The 17,837-nt window shown below is 41.1% G+C and overlaps 1 protein-coding gene across 3 annotated transcripts in view; it reads right to left on the bottom strand.

Annotated features, from left to right (window-relative positions):
- SSR1 (signal sequence receptor, alpha) overlaps positions 1 to 17,837 on the bottom strand; it is a 43,758-nt gene that overhangs the window by 11,671 nt on the left and 14,250 nt on the right. The window contains exons 7-9 of one of the 3 annotated variants that reach the window (XM_005857872.2): positions 16,739 to 16,832; positions 16,452 to 16,466; positions 5,077 to 5,140 (exon numbers count right to left, since the gene is read on the bottom strand). In XM_005857872.2, the coding sequence (XP_005857934.2) occupies positions 5,077 to 5,140; positions 16,452 to 16,466; positions 16,739 to 16,832 (173 nt within the window). Of the gene's footprint in view, positions 1 to 2,865; positions 5,141 to 16,451; positions 16,467 to 16,738; positions 16,833 to 17,837 lie in introns of those variants that run through there. The other 2 variants (XM_014548316.1, XM_005857873.2) reach the window with 2 other exon arrangements.

Raw genomic sequence — 17,837 nt, 5'->3', positions numbered from 1 at the left:
ACAGAACTACCAATGAGATTGGATTATCACCAGGAATATTTCTGAACACAATGCCATGGAAATATGGCTTGTGAAAACTTGGCCCACATTTTCTTATTTCTTTGAACACCTTAGGATAGGTTTCCACCTGAAAACCATGAACTAGAACCTGGGAATAAAAAGCAAACAAGATATAAGCTCACAGCCCAGCAGAAGGAGATAGACATGTCAACAAGATGATAGGTTGTCATGGGTACCACACAGAAATCTACATAAGGAACAGCAGGAGAATAAGAAAAGACCTAGTCAAATCATCTTTGGTTGTGATATATGTACTTAAACTGTAATCCCAGTTCTATAATTAGCTGACTGTATAACCCAATGAATAGATACCTACTTCCCTCTCATCTCTAACATGAGGATGTATCTTTCAACCCTTTATAACTTTAAAATACAATCAAACTAGAAAATCTATTTTGATGAAAATGTTTTTAAAGACCATTTCTTTAAATCTAGGGGACATTTAAAGAGATGTCATTGTTAGAGATTAAAAGTAGGGTATATGTGGATAACTGAATTATCATATTAAAATGCAGTATCAAATTCAAAAAAATTATATGTACATACCACAACATTAACAGACAAATCAATTTATAACAGCTCAGAAGACTCTGGGGTTTGTGTTCTGGAGTTGAGTGGCACTCATGCACTACTGTACAGTACCGCACGTGTGTACATATGGTATATTCCACACTGGGGTTATTTGAACTGATTGCCGGACTCTGGAAAACCAAGCATTTGTAAGCTGCCCAAATGCTTGGTTTTATGAAATTTCCTTCTGAAACACAGTGCAGGGGAAAGAACGTGTTTTAGAATAATACAGCTCTGAATCCATATTCAATGTGTAACCTTGAGCAAGCTACTTAAACTCAGGAGATTTCGGTTTTTCCACCTGTAAAATGAGAACAGTTATCAGCTTGCTTCAGTGAATTGTTGTGATGGTTTAGATGAATCAAAGTCCCAACTGAAAACAGTGCATGGCTGATGTTTAATAAATGAGTTCCTTTCTTACTGTCTTAAAAAAGGCAGCTAAACAGTACCCACACCTTAGCACTGTATTCCTCAATAATCCCTAAAAAACAAAAACAAAACCTACTTCAGAGCTTCAGGTATATAATTAGTTACTGTAAAAGACTATGTTTTTGATTAAATGAAAAAAGGACAAAATCATGCAAACACTAATTACTTAGATCTTTGCAAGTTAGATCTTACGTCTTATTAGCCTCTCCTAATGTCCTCTAATGATGTTCTAGAGCAGTGGTTCTCAACCTTGGCTGCACATTAGAATCACCTGGGAATCTTTTTAAAATCCTGATTTCTGGGCCTCATCCTCCGGAACTTCTGTTTCTTTGTTACTAATGTTGTGGCCCCACCCCATAACAAAAAAACAGAATTTCCGGAGGATGAGGCCCAGAAATCAGGATTTTAAGATTCCCAGGTGATTCTAATGTGCAGCCAAGGTTGAGAACCACTGTTCTAGAGAGAAGCTTAACAAAACCTAACCTTTCACTTATACTAGTAAGAAGGGTCTTGCATATGTAACACCTTGCTCCTCACTAAAGCTGGAGATCTAATTCAAAGTAGGATATCTCTGTATATAAAAGCCCAGTGACGGGAATGGCAGAACGACCAGAACAACTGGTGGCTATGACGCACACTGTGGCAGCCAACCAGCCTGATCCGGGCCCCAATCGGCCCCTAACACCCTGATTGGGGGGTGGGGCCAGCCAGCCAACCACCCTCAACCCCTCCCGCCCCACTGGCCAGGCCTGATGGACCCCCACCGGGGCAGGCCGGCAAGACCCCACCCGTGCACGAATTCGGGCACCAGGCCTCTAGTTATTTAATAAAATCCAAACAAATTTATTAATTTTACAACTATAAATGATGTGGTTAATTATTTCAAGTGTATCAGGAAGTTTTCTTTTTCTTGTTTTATTTATTTATTTATTTTTAATCCTCATCTGAGGATATTTTCCCATTGATTTTTGGAGACAATGGAAGAGAGAGGGAGAGAGAGAGAAGTATCAATGTGAGAGAAACACACCAATTGGCTGCCTCCTGCACAAGCCCCAATGAGGACCCAGTCGAGGAGGAGCCTGCAACCGAGGTACATGCCCTTGACCAGAATTGAACCCAGGAGCCTTTGGCCCGCAGGCCAATGCTCTATCCACTGAGCCAAACCGGCTAGGGCAGGAAGTGTTTTAAAATTAAACTAACATCTAATTTTGAAACTGAAATACTGAAAAATCAAGGGTGTAACCTATTAAAACCTTGGTGAGAGATGATGCATAGTGCTGAGTTCATGATTAAAAAAAGAAAAATCACATTATTTAAATGCACTAAACAAGTAAATTTTCCTTCATACCAAGGGTATGGATATCATTGTATCACAAAAGATGAATGCTTTAAGAGCCTTGCATATTATATTACATTTATCTACTACTGTAGCTCCAAAGTAACTCATCATTAAATCAAAGTTTTGACATCACATTACCACCACTTACTTCTCCCAAACACAGACAAAATACAATTCAAGCTGATGCATTGCAAATACACCTTTAAGGCAGTGGCTTTTAAATATATATTTAAGATCTAAATTTGTCTTTTCCTATCAAAGTCACTATGATCTCAAGCTTATTTAAAATTAAAAACATCACTAAAATCAAGTCAAGGCTCCTTTCCTTGTGATTTCTGTTTTCCTCAGGTTTCTACCTGGGAGGTCCCATTTCCCTTCCCCACTCCAACACCTTAGAGGGCAGGAATAGTTTTAAAGTCATTTGCTATTGATATCCATGAAATGAATGATGAAGCTATACAACCAAAGCAAGATCCACGCTTTATAAACACATATTCTCACATGTCTGAATTGATACACAAGATTCTTAGTTCATTTTACAGATTCTGAAACCAAACTGTTCAAATGGTAAATTCTGAAACCATGGTTAATGTAGCAAATGAATATTTCAAAACAAACAAAAACTTCATCCAAATATTTACATTTAAAAAATAGACTACTTATTAAGTGTGCTTGAACAAACCATGTGTGGAATTGAATTCCATTTATTACAGAGTTAGTTCCTGCTAAACACTTACTGATACTAGAGAAGACGCCCCAGCACCTGAGTTTTCAAGTGTTCCTAACCTATGCTAAAAAAATAAAACATGACAAATAATTTCTGAGGCACGAACTTGAACCTCAGAAAAGGATGAGCTAGTATGTAAGGCAAATTACTTAGGGGTTAGAAGGGGTGGCACCTGGCAGTCAGAGTGGTTTTGCCACTGTCTCAGCATTACCAGGTTGTTGATAAAATTCTCTAGAGGTCATTTAAATTCTGTAATCACACCTCACTGCATTATGTTCTAGTAGTTTCACAAACTTGGGACGCTCACAAAATTATCTGGGAATACATTCCTTGAGAAGTTGGAAGGGCCTCCTTATTACATTTAGCAAAAAAAAAACATGAAGTCTCTTAGAGTTCATAGAGCTTTTTCAAAATAAACTGATTTTTCAGCCCAATTAAAAACTCAAACACTTTATATTACAGGTATAGAAGTTTATAGTGCAGCAATGCCAACACAAATAATTTGACACCTTCACCCCTACTTGCAATGTGATTAATAACTATACAATGACTTCTATTTTGTCATTGACTTTGGCTCCGATGTTTAAATATTTAAACAACTTGGAAAGATTTTATGTGTGTGTTTTGTCTCTTTTCATTGTTTTGTGTGGGCATGGGTACAGGTGGGGAGTGGTCAGTTCATTATAATGAAGACAATCAGGAATTGAACAGCCACTAAAATTTCACATACCATTTCCTTACAAAATATACACGGAAGAATATGGCTTAAAGATAGAGGGGAAAAGCCTCTTATTTGTTCCTTCTATTATACTTCACCCTTTATCTTGTCTAACAATGATGCCAAACTTAATACCTAGGGCAAGAGTAACTCTCTAAGTGAATTTTATGAAGTCCAATTTAATTTTGGTTTTTAGATACTGAGTGCTTAAAAGTTTGGAATTCTTCAGATGAACTAAAAAAAAAAAAAGGTTATATCAACAACCAAAATACCAAAAAGATTAGATAAAAAACAATTGATTAATCATCTAAAAAATACCCAACTAAATGTTCTTAAACAAATTAGAATTAGTTGGAATATATCTCTGCCCTTATAAATTGGCCTTCTGCTTGGTATGTAGTTAAGGCAACTTTTCTTAAGTAAAATACTTCTACTAAGGAGAAACAAATGATCTCTTCAAAAAAGAACTATGTAGGTCTACCATCATTCCAAAGCAATCCCTTGGGTAAGAAATAGAATAATGGTCAACACAACAACTCAGTTTCCACAAGCACACCATTCTTTTTGATAAAGAAAGAGTGGGGTGGATTTTATATACCAAAATCAACAGAATTTTCATGTTTCACAATTTTGTTGCTAGAGATCCCTTGAACTCATTTGGGAAGTGTTCTGAAGGTGCATATTATAGTAAACAGAAGCAAAGTACCAAAACAACTCTATTGCTAAAAAGCAGCTGCTCCTGCTTGTACCTTTAGAATACTAGTTGTAAAACAGCAACGATAACAACCAAATGCTAATTTGTTCTATCAATTGGGACTCTAAGGAGGAAAAAAATTGTTTTCTTTAAACAGTCCAACGTAGGACATCTATAATCATCTTGGATAAATATGGACTTTGGGGAGAAAATGTCAACAAGAAAGGCAATTAACATATTCAGTATTCTAAAGGCATGCTTCAGGGAGTTCAACGATGATTCTGATAAGACCAACTGCTCACATACACACACACACACATAGATTTTAATGGTTTAAAAAAACAAATTTGTTACTTTAGAAAAATGAATGCAGTGCACGTTCAAAAATATTATCGCCACAGACTCTGATTGCTCAGTCCACACATAAGTAGTAGTTGCCTTCTATGATGATATGGCTTCTCTGCACTAATTCCCATCAGGCCGAAAAACATTAGGGCAGGTTAAGTAAAGACTGAATTGTTGCACAAAGGAACATTTACTCATCAGATCCCACTGATCTCTTCTGTGCCCGCTTCCTGGGCAACCTTCTTGGTGAAGCTTTATCTGCAAGAAAAGAGAAAGTTTGAATTTGCCTATTATAGATATGCTAGATTCAAAATACATTTTAAAAAAGCATTTCCCTTCAACTTTACAATTAAGCTCAAAAAATAAATATACATGCAAAAATATGCCATCTAATAATAAATGCCTCTTATCTAGTTTAGGTATTTTAACTAACCTTCCAAATAATCAATCCTTCAAGAGGTAACTGAATTAAAACAAAAACTTTTGCAATTAGGGTGGGAAAAGATACAATCGTAGTTATTGTAACATAGGAGCCACCATGCAAAATCTTCTTGAATTCTACAACTTAACATGATTATGCATGCATAAGTAAGCACTTTGAAAATAGTGTAAAATGTATGGTTTATAGCTCAAAAATATTTATATTGGTTACAAAATTAAAGACAGTATTTACAAATGCAGCCATGCAGTTGGCATAATGTTGACACTTTCATAGAATTACCTAGAATAAACAGTAGGAAATTAGATAGTATATCAATACTAAGACCATCCTACACACATAAACATTATGCTTTTACTTTTTTCTCTTTATATCTTATGTTAAGAGTCTTAGTGGGGACTATCAAACAAAAAATAAATTGATAGTGGGTTTCTTCTACTTTCAGTAAGAGTCATCTTTAAGTTTCTTTAAAAAAGGAAGGGCTGCCCTAACCGGTTTGGCTCAGTGGATAGAGCGTCGACCTGAGGACTCAAGGGTCCCAGGTTCGATTCCGGTCAAGGGCATGTACCTTGGTTGCGGGCACATCCCCAGTAGAGGGTGTGCAGGAGGCAGCTGATCGATGTTTCTCTCTCATCGATGTTTCTAACTCTCTATCCCTCTCCCTTCCTCTCTGTAAAAAAAATCAATAAGATATATTTAAAAAAAAAAAAAAAGGAAGGGCTGAATTCTCTCTGACTATTGTGGCTTCTTCTTATTTTGTAGGAGCACTTTTCAAATTAGGAAGATAAGCTCTCTTTGTGAAATAAGTAATTATTTTTTCCAGTTTTTTAAAAAAAATGAAGGGCTGGAAAAAGATGGTTCACCAAAGTATGAGGTTCATTTGAAAGCATTTCATGAACAATGGTATGAAAAATATAATGTGCCTAAAAGATCTTAATTTTTATTTTCCAAAATTACTAGACCATGCCTATATTTTTAAAATACATAAGTTTTATTAAGCATATTTAGAAACTAAAAATTCTTTTTAAAAATCTGTTTAAGAGTTAATGATTCAAATATTAAGACTAAGTCTACATGTCACATGAAAACCCACCTTTATTACATAAGTTAGTAATGTTATTTAAGGGGTTCAACTTATCTAAAACTGAGCATAGAAGCATTTTTCTGATGAAGATAGCCTACAACTTTCATCAGATTTTCAAAAAGGTTAGACTAAAAACTACTGCCTTTACACAGTTGACCAATTTCCAAATAATTAAAAAACTAAACAATATGCTGAATATAATTTTTGAGGATTCAAAAAGGACTTTAGAATCTAATAGCCATCTGTGTGAATATTGCTGTTACTAAGCAGATGTGAAGTAGTGATCACTGACTTCCAACAATTTCAAACACCTGCAGCAGGTTTTTAAATACGGAATGCATAGAATAAGCCTTCATCACCTGCCTGTGTAGCTCATCAAAGTTAGGAAGCAGACAAATGAGAAACAGAGTAAGAGCATTCTGGAGTCACTGAGTGTTTGGAAAAATGGTTCCTAATATCTCAATAACTCAGAGAGCGGCATTTTATTTCAGCAAAGAACAATGTGTATAATGATGCTTTTCAGCCCAACCCCCCACTTACCATCACCACACAAACCCTTAAAAAAACTTAGAAATTAACTGTAGTAAAATCATATCTCCCTGAAACTTTTTTCATTTTTAGATGACAAAGGCAAAATTTTAGTGAAACTTATTAATAACAAATCAAGAAAAAACTTATTAGCAATGACACCAAACTACCCTTCCTTCGTTTACATTCTCATGAGTGAGATAGATGAGTAAAAGCTCCTGCCAAGTTAAATATTGGCCTCTTATAATGTCCTACTCTTTATACCACCCCTCTCTCTAAAAGTAATTCCTCAAAGCTTGAGGCACCTTCCAGACAGGCCTCCTGCTCCATGACCTTCAAAATCTTTTGTTTTTTTTTCCATTCAATCCTCAAATATGCAAAGTACATATCCTATTTTCAGAAGAAATGGCTATTTTGCCTTGGCCAGTGTGGCTCAGTTGGTTGAGGGTCCTCCCATGTACCAAAAGGTCTCAGGTTCAATTTTGGGTCAAGGCACATTGCCCGGGCTTGATTCCCAGTAGGGGGTATGCAGGAGGCAGCCAATCAATGTCCCCCCCTCGGAAGGAAGGAAGGAAGGAAGGAAGGAAGGAAGGAAGGAAGGAAGGAAGGAAGGGCTGTTTTTCCTAAATTACCTGCAATTTGGCTCAACTCCTTTACTCTAAGAAAACCATGTTCTAGGACAGTGGTTCTCAAAATGTGGTCTGGACCAGCAGCCTCAAAATCACCTAAGAACTTAGATATGCAAATTCTGAGGTTTTACCTAAGACCTACTCAATTGGAAACTCTAGGGGTGGGGCTCAGCAAAGCTTAACAAGCAGTCTAGGTGATTCTGATGAATGTGCAGTTTAAGAACTACTGCTGTAAGGAATCAAGTATAAGAGGAAAAAAAAACAAGCATATAAAAATAAAAATACTGTTATAGTTGAATTGAAAATATCAATATAAATTTGATTTGAAAAATATGTATTTTCTATCTCAGTTCAAAGAATGGGCCTAGAAACAATGTCACCCAGTATGAATGCCATTTCTAGTATCATCTAGGGGTCCTTGGAGAAACAGAATCATGACTAGCTCCGTGTTTAGAGCAGAGAAGGTACAAAAGTTTAGATTATCTTGTTGAGCTGGCTAGTAAGGGATCATTCAAAGATCAAAAGGCTAAGAATAGAGGCAATTCAAAAAGGCACCCAGAAGCCAAAACTAACAATTTGAGCATCAAAAAGAATATAGTTGTCCCGGCCGGTGGCTCGGTGGTTAGAGCGCCGGCCTGCAAACCAAAGGGTCTTGGGTTCCTTCCCAGTCGAGGGCACATACCTTGGTTGCAGGTTCCCCAGCTCTGGTAAGGGCATGTGGGGGAGGCAACCGATTTATGTGTCTCTCTCACGTCGATGTTCCCCCCCCCCCCCCCCCCCCCCCCCCCCGCCTTCTCTCTCTCTTTTTAGAAATCAATGGAAAAAATATCCTTGGGTCAGGATTTAAAAAAAGAATATAGTTAACACAGCAATTCTATGAAAATCCGAACTTAGAGATGATAAAAAACAAAGGAGAAAATTAGAAAAAAGCTCTGTCATCATTTGGGTGCCTCTTTACTTTGAAAATTAGAGAATAAAGGGAAGAATTTAATTTAGCATTTATCCTTTTTCAGTAGGAACTGTGTTTTAGGGTAACCAAATAGTTTTAGTTGATTAGGGAAAGCTCTATGTACTTTAAAAAAGAATGACAGTAAGTAAAAAGTCAAAGAAATTTCAATTGAAAATTATCAACACCTCTGGCACATTGATTCATGAGAGGATTATCAACTGGTGAATGTTTAGAGAATTGGAAATCTGTGTGATGCCAAAGTGACACCCACAATAACTTCTAGGCTGAAAGCAGAAACACCTCACCTTCACCCTAATTTAGTGCTCAAGTTATCATCACTAATGATGGCACATGTTACTTGACGTGATGCAGAAGTACTCAAGAGTTATGATGTATGCCAATGATTTTCAACTGGAGTGATGCAAGAATTTTTAAGACATGCAATACCTGACTATTTAGTCAGGGGACCAAAGGGTCCCCTTAGTCTGTCAAATAAAAAAATGACAACAGCCAACACAAAAATTGACACCCAGTGTGAACGAATCAAAATTATACCTATGTATTTTGTCAGATCAGCAAAAAAGTATTTTTTGGTATATTGCAGAAGTTTAGTAATTAATTAGTTCGTTTGTGTCATGAGATGAAAAAGGTGAAAATCACTGAAGTATGCTATTAGCCAGAAAGATCAACTTAAGTCTAACTAAGCCTATAGATTTATCTTCTGGATTAAATAAAGTTTAGCTAAAGACACCAGGAAAAAAACAATCTGGCAAATATGGAGGGTAGGCCTTTTTAGAGCCTTATTCCTCAATGAATGTGATCAATGGGTCACCTGGGAGCTTGTTAGAAATGCCAATACTTCAGCCTCACCCTAGAGCAGCTGAATCCAAACCTGATCATAACAAGTGATTTGTATGCAATCAATGTTTGAGAAGCCCTTTCCTACAAGGCAAGTGGCCAATCTCTTGAACTGTTGTAAATTAAAAGGGACTCAAGGAATATAACAACCAGATACAATGTATCATCCTATATTGAAAAAAAGTTATAAAGGATATTTTGAGACAATTTAAGAAGTTTCAATATGGACTGGTTATTACATATAATTAACAAAATAAATTTTTAAATAGGACAGTGTTTCTGACAGAAAAATGATTTCTTTGCAAAATGAAATATTTTAGAGGTACTGTGTATTGGACAGAAAAGGGGCTCTGTAATAAATCTAACACCAAGCAACCTTACAGGATGATCTGATTATAAATTTCTAACTGGGAAGGTCCTGCCTCAGGCCTATAACTTCCCTAGTAAAAGGTTATCTTTGCCTTAAGCAAGCCCTGTCCATTGTTTTGTTTTGTTTTTTTTGGCGCACCTTTGAAATGCCCCTTTTTCAGACTCCTCAGGAGTGTAACCACCCTCAAAAGAGCACATACTCTTGTTAACTATCCTGTAATCAAATCATAGAGATTTCCCTGCCTTGCTTTCTCCCATGTTCAAATAATCTTCCTTATGGTCCCTCCTTAATTTGAAATGTATAAGGGAAACTGAAAACTGTATATTCTGGGAGCACTTAGATCTTCCTTCCTGGCATATTGTCCAGTTTGGCTCAAACTCTTAAAAAAAAATTACCTACAGGTCTGGATGTTTCTTAAATCAACAATAGAGGCCTGATGCACCAAATTTGTGCACGGGTAGGGTCCCTTGGCCTGGCCAGCGACCAGGGCCTTCCTTCCCCAGCTGCTGGCCGGGGCCTTCCTTCACTCCGCGCCGCCCCCTGGTGGTCAGTGCACGTCATAGCGAGCAATCAAACTCCAGGTCGAACTCCCGAGGATGATGGCTGTTTGCAGCTGGTCACACCCCCTTCAGGGTGGGGGTCCCCACTGGGGTGCCTGGCCAGCCTGGATGAGGGGATGATGGCTGTTTGCAGCTGGTCACACCCCCTTCAGGGTGGGGGTCCCCACTGGGGTGCCTGGCCAGCCTGGATGAGGGGATGATGGCTGTTTGCAGCTGGTCACACCCCCTTCAGGGTGGGGGTCCCCACTGGGGTGCCTGGCCAGCCTGGATGAGGGGATGATGGCTGTTTGCAGCTGGTCACACCCCCTTCAGGGTGGGGGTCCCCACTGGGGTGCCTGGCCAGCCTGGATGAGGGGATGATGGCTGTTTGCAGCTGGTCACACCCCCTTCAGGGTGGGGGTCCCCACTGGGGTGCCTGGCCAGCCTGGATGAGGGGATGATGGCTGTTTGCAGCTGGTCACACCCCCTTCAGGGTGGGGGTCCCCACTGGGGTGCCTGGCCAGCCTGGATGAGGGGATGATGGCTGTTTGCAGCTGGTCACACCCCCTTCAGGGTGGGGGTCCCCACTGGGGTGCCTGGCCAGCCTGGATGAGGGGATGATGGCTGTTTGCAGCTGGTCACACCCCCTTCAGGGTGGGGGTCCCCACTGGGGTGCCTGGCCAGCCTGGATGAGGGGATGATGGCTGTTTGCAGCTGGTCACACCCCCTTCAGGGTGGGGGTCCCCACTGGGGTGCCTGGCCAGCCTGGATGAGGGGATGATGGCTGTTTGCAGCTGGTCACACCCCCTTCAGGGTGGGGGTCCCCACTGGGGTGCCTGGCCAGCCTGGATGAGGGGATGATGGCTGTTTGCAGCTGGTCACACCCCCTTCAGGGTGGGGGTCCCCACTGGGGTGCCTGGCCAGCCTGGATGAGGGGATGATGGCTGTTTGCAGCTGGTCACACCCCCTTCAGGGTGGGGGTCCCCACTGGGGTGCCTGGCCAGCCTGGATGAGGGGATGATGGCTGTTTGCAGCTGGTCACACCCCCTTCAGGGTGGGGGTCCCCACTGGGGTGCCTGGCCAGCCTGGATGAGGGGATGATGGCTGTTTGCAGCTGGTCACACCCCCTTCAGGGTGGGGGTCCCCACTGGGGTGCCTGGCCAGCCTGGATGAGGGGATGATGGCTGTTTGCAGCTGGTCACACCCCCTTCAGGGTGGGGGTCCCCACTGGGGTGCCTGGCCAGCCTGGATGAGGGGATGATGGCTGTTTGCAGCTGGTCACACCCCCTTCAGGGTGGGGGTCCCCACTGGGGTGCCTGGCCAGCCTGGATGAGGGGATGATGGCTGTTTGCAGCTGGTCACACCCCCTTCAGGGTGGGGGTCCCCACTGGGGTGCCTGGCCAGCCTGGATGAGGGGATGATGGCTGTTTGCAGCTGGTCACACCCCCTTCAGGGTGGGGGTCCCCACTGGGGTGCCTGGCCAGCCTGGATGAGGGGATGATGGCTGTTTGCAGCTGGTCACACCCCCTTCAGGGTGGGGGTCCCCACTGGGGTGCCTGGCCAGCCTGGATGAGGGGATGATGGCTGTTTGCAGCTGGTCACACCCCCTTCAGGGTGGGGGTCCCCACTGGGGTGCCTGGCCAGCCTGGATGAGGGGATGATGGCTGTTTGCAGCTGGTCACACCCCCTTCAGGGTGGGGGTCCCCACTGGGGTGCCTGGCCAGCCTGGATGAGGGGATGATGGCTGTTTGCAGCTGGTCACACCCCCTTCAGGGTGGGGGTCCCCACTGGGGTGCCTGGCCAGCCTGGATGAGGGGATGATGGCTGTTTGCAGCTGGTCACACCCCCTTCAGGGTGGGGGTCCCCACTGGGGTGCCTGGCCAGCCTGGATGAGGGGATGATGGCTGTTTGCAGCTGGTCACACCCCCTTCAGGGTGGGGGTCCCCACTGGGGTGCCTGGCCAGCCTGGATGAGGGGATGATGGCTGTTTGCAGCTGGTCACACCCCCTTCAGGGTGGGGGTCCCCACTGGGGTGCCTGGCCAGCCTGGATGAGGGGATGATGGCTGTTTGCAGCTGGTCACACCCCCTTCAGGGTGGGGGTCCCCACTGGGGTGCCTGGCCAGCCTGGATGAGGGGATGATGGCTGTTTGCAGCTGGTCACACCCCCTTCAGGGTGGGGGTCCCCACTGGGGTGCCTGGCCAGCCTGGATGAGGGGATGATGGCTGTTTGCAGCTGGTCACACCCCCTTCAGGGTGGGGGTCCCCACTGGGGTGCCTGGCCAGCCTGGATGAGGGGATGATGGCTGTTTGCAGCTGGTCACACACCCTTCAGGGTGGGGGTCCCCACTGGGGTGCCTGGCCAGCCTGGATGAGGGGATGATGGCTGTTTGCAGCTGGTCACACACCCTTCAGGGTGGGGGTCCCCACTGGGGTGCCTGGCCAGCCTGGATGAGGGGATGATGGCTGTTTGCAGCTGGTCACACACCCTTCAGGGTGGGGGTCCCCACTGGGGTGCCTGGCCAGCCTGGATGAGGGGATGATGGCTGTTTGCAGCTGGTCACACACCCTTCAGGGTGGGGGTCCCCACTGGGGTGCCTGGCCAGCCTGGATGAGGGGATGATGGCTGTTTGCAGCTGGTCACACACCCTTCAGGGTGGGGGTCCCCACTGGGGTGCCTGGCCAGCCTGGATGAGGGGATGATGGCTGTTTGCAGCTGGTCACACACCCTTCAGGGTGGGGGTCCCCACTGGGGTGCCTGGCCAGCCTGGATGAGGGGATGATGGCTGTTTGCAGCTGGTCACACACCCTTCAGGGTGGGGGTCCCCACTGGGGTGCCTGGCCAGCCTGGATGAGGGGATGATGGCTGTTTGCAGCTGGTCACACACCCTTCAGGGTGGGGGTCCCCACTGGGGTGCCTGGCCAGTCTGGGTGAGGGGCTGAGGGCTGCTTTCAGGCTGGCGGTTGTTGACTGAAGCTCCCAACTGCTCCTTTTTTTTCTCTTTTTTTATTTTATTCTGGGCCAGCTTTAGCTCTGGCTCTAGCTCTGAGGCTTCGTATCTGGTTTGTTTGCCGTTCTATAATCGAAACAATGTATAACTCTAGCTCTGAGATCCCGGCAGGCTGAAAGCTGGTTTCTAGTGTTTTGTTTAGCTTCTTATTTGCAACATAGTACATAGTTTCTTAGAGTTGCAACTCAGAGGCCGGCAAGTCAGGTGGGGAACGTTGTAGTCTGCAGTCACTGGAGCAAGCAAGCCTCCCTGTTCGCTTCCAGCTGCCTGGCTGCCGGCCGCCATCTTGGCTGACAGTTAATTTGCATAAGGATATGCTGATTAGCCAATGGGAAGGGTAGCGGTCGTATGCCAATTACCATGTTTCTCTTTTATTAGTGTAGATAGAAGATAGATAGAAAATGTCATCATATCTCTAATTTCAAAGTATGTTATATTGAGAATTTCATTGGTTCTTTACATTCAACAGATCTAATTCAAACTCCTCTCTCCTCATGCATTAGTGTTCCTCTTCCTATATTCCCTAACATTAACAGGATCATCTTCCACCCAGCTGCCTAAGCTCAGAGTATTCTTTCACTCCTCCCTTAGACATCCAAACAGTCAGCAAAAGCCAGGTCTGCTCCACTTCTGAAATATCTTTCTACTTACTTTTACTATCACTAACTACCTTAGCTTAGGCCCTATTGATTTCTTACTTAAAAAAAAAAATCAGCCGAAACCGGTTTGGCTCAGTGGATAGAGCGTCGGCCTGCGGACTGAAAGGTCCCTGGTTCGATTCTGGTCAAGGGCATGTACCTGGGTTGCGGGTACATCCCCAGTGGGGAGTGTGCAGGAGGCAGCTGATCGATGTTTCTAACTCTCTATCTCTCTCCCTTCCTCTCTGTAAAAAATCAATAAAATATATTTTAAAAAAATCATCTTCTAATAGCTTCTGCTTGCTAGCCATCCTCCATAAAACTATCATTTTCTTTTAAAACAAATTTTTTTATTTCTCAGCTTTAAAGTATCTGATGGCTACTTTTTACCTAGAAGGAAAAGTCAAAAGTCCTTAGCATAGCACATAAAACCTTGAAGACGTCTTCTCACCCAACTTTTCCAAACTCTGGTCAAATGTTAACTCCTGCTGTGAATGATTTTCCCACTCTCCTACAGGAGGAAGGTCCTCCTGTGCTCCTATTACTTCATACCCACTTTTAGTAAAGCAATTATGTTTCAATAGAGAGCTCATTGAATAATATAGAAATAATAGAGAAAACAATTCAATTTGTAAATAAATTTATAAATAAAACAATCTATAAACCGAGAAAGGACTTGAACAGTCAATTCACAGGAAAAGAAATACTGAATGGTAAATAAATATGTATAAAGAAGCTAAACCTCATTCTTAATTGTAATAAAAACGATACTGTTTTTACCATTGATAGATTAAAAACATTGATAATAATACTTGAGAATGGTAAGTGAGGAGAAGCACACAATATAGTAAAATGGCGAGAATATAAATTGGTGTTATGTTTTGGTAAGGAAGTGAGATATGTTCCTTACAAATTAAAATGCATGTAATTTTAGACCTAACTATTGTACTTTTAAAAAGTTATCCCTTGTGGGAAGTGGAAGAAATGGGTGAAGGGGGTCAAAAAGTACAACCTTCCAGCCCAGCCAGCGTAGCTCAGTGGTTGAACATCGACCTATGAACCAGGTCACAGTTCAATTCCCGGTCAGGGCACATGCCCCAGTTGCAGGCCGATCCCTGGTAGGGGGCATGCAGGAGACAGCCGATCAATGATTCTCTCATATCCCTCTCTCTTCCTCTCTGAAATCAGTAAAAATATATTTTTTTAAAGAAGTACAACCTTCCAGTTATAAAATAAGTCCTGGGATATAACGTATATCATGGTGACTATAGTTGACAATACTGTACCGTATATTTGAAACTTGCTAAGAGAGTAGATCTTAATAGTTCTCATGACAAGAAAAGTATTTGTAACTTATGTGCAGTGATGGGTGTTAACTAGACTTACTGTGACAATTATTTTGCAATACACATAGAATTTTTAAAAATCATCAAGTTTGGCTCAAACGCTTAAAAAATTATCTACAGGTTTGGGTGTGCATAAATTTAAGAATCTTCATTACAGCTTTTTAAAAAAATAAGTGCTTACATATGAGCACTTAGTATTATCTGATAATTTTGCTTCACTCACCTTTATTAATACTACCACTTTAGGTAGCATAGTGCCTTTAATTGCACACTCATTTGAATCCTGGCTCCACCTCTTATCAGCTATATGGCAAGCTTCCTCATTACAGATTTAATTTTAAGATTGAAAAACTCAAAATAACAAACATCCTTCAATACAGAACAGGTTTAATCTGTGATGACACATTCATATAAAATACTATCTAGTTATTAAAAGAATGAGGTAAATATGTTAGTAACGATCACAAAAAAATACCAAAAGCATGAAAACTCAGATTGTATAACAGTGTGTGCAATATAATTCCATTTGTACAAAACCAACAGTCAATAGACATATATGCTGATATATGTATAGAAAATACTTAGAATAACATGTAAGTACCAATTATTTATGAAAAATGGGGTCAGTGGATCCAGGTGATATCAGCTTTTCACTACTGTACTATTTATTTTTTATGAGGCCCTATTACTGTTTTTAAAAACATATTTTTATTGATTTTATTGATATTTTTACATGTGTCTTTATTAAGAGAAAGAGAGGGGAGAGAGATAGATACATCAATGATGAGAGAGAATCATTGATCAGTTACCTCCTTACATGCCCCACATTGGGGATTGAGCCCACAACCTGGACATGTGTCCTGACAGGAAATCGAACTATGACCTCCTGATTCATAGTTAACCACTGAGCCATGCCTGCCAGGCCCTATTACTTCTACATTCTTTTATAAAAATTAATATTCTAAATAACTGCATATGTAGTAATAAAACTGAAATATATCTGTTAGGAAAACTACCATGCAGTATTTTAGTTTTAGTTTTTCAAACTATTCTGGGTAGTTAGTAGTTAGCAGTTCTTCCAACAAATTTAGTGCTAAGAAACTTTCATTACTCTTTAAGCTTATTGCAAAGTAGACCCCCAAATACATAGCAAACACCATTAAAAAATAATTCACCTCACCTCTTCTACTTTGCACTGAAGCGACAGGAAAGAAAAGAGACAGGAAAAAGATTAGAATTATAGAGAATTACACATTTGTATATAAACTGCAGATTTGGAAGCATTTCTAAATTAAGAACTACACAGAATAAAATTTTAAAGCACTCATTAAACATATACTAAATTCTATACAAGTACTGAAAAAGATGAGTGTTAAATAGCACTAACCAAGCACTTGTGCTAAATCTAAAATATTTAATTTCCATTTAAGAGAAAAAGTTCCCAGCCAAGTTAGTAAGAGTACTTACTGATCTGATTCAAAGTTTCCTGAGGAATCCAACTCATGTCAACATCATTCTGACTTGTTGTACCCATCTCTACTTTCTGTACAGGTCTCTTGCGCTAAGAGAACATGAAAACAGTACTTTAAAGGAGTTTCATTATACTGTTTACTGTAACTTTAAAAAGAGACCTATCAAGCTACTTAAGTATCTTAATTTAAGGTATTTAAGAATTTATAAAGAAATTATGTCCTCTTCTAGTTTTAAAACATACTCCTACTCAAGTTTTTATTAATCAGAGGGGGAAAATCATGTCTAGCACCAATTATAAAGAATAATAAAGGAATAAATCTTCAAACAATGATTTATTTTCAGGCTTTAAAGATATTTTCCTATGCTATAAAGCTTCATGTGTTGTCAAGACTTTCTATGTATACAACAATTCTTTCCCTTTGAGTATCAAATGTTAAAGAATAAATTTATTTCTAAATTTGACAAAATTCAGGATAAATCACTGAAAGGTTGCATGCAGACAAGTTCCTGCATTGTTAGTTAAACACACTTAAAACAGTTGGCATAGATAAAACAAAACAAAAACATAAAATCTCATTTAACAACCAAAATCTTTGTCCCTAGAGTTTTTGCAGCAAAACTGCTAGATTACTTCAATTCTATTTAGCCCTGCTCTTATAAATACCCCAAAAAACCATATTTACTTAAAAGAACATTAAATATACAGCCTAAAAATTAGATTTTGAATACACAGAAAGGTAACCACAGCCAATTAAAAAAAGTGGCTTCATTGAAATGGGAAAAATTAGAGATGCCATTATATCTAATATACGTATTTATATCAAAAACTCTATTATGAAAATGAGGCAAAGAAAGTTATGGAAATTAACATTTAAGCACTAAGTACTTCTCTTTTAAAGAACAAGTGTTTATTAGTAACACTTATTGCTAATCTATATATATAAAACCCTAATATGCAAATAGACTGAATGGAGGAACAACCAAACTGGTCACTATGACGTGCGATCACCAGGGGGCGCACATGGAACATAGCAGGCGTTGGCAGCAGGCGGCAGAGCACGGATCATGGCAGGCGTTGGCCATGGTGGGATGG

This window comes from Myotis brandtii, unplaced genomic scaffold, assembly GCF_000412655.1.
Source record: "Myotis brandtii unplaced genomic scaffold, ASM41265v1 scaffold1144, whole genome shotgun sequence".
NCBI classification, from domain to species: Eukaryota; Metazoa; Chordata; class Mammalia; order Chiroptera; family Vespertilionidae; genus Myotis; species Myotis brandtii.
Note: the sequence above shows the minus strand (reverse complement) of the source record. Positions and strands in the feature narration are given on the sequence as shown.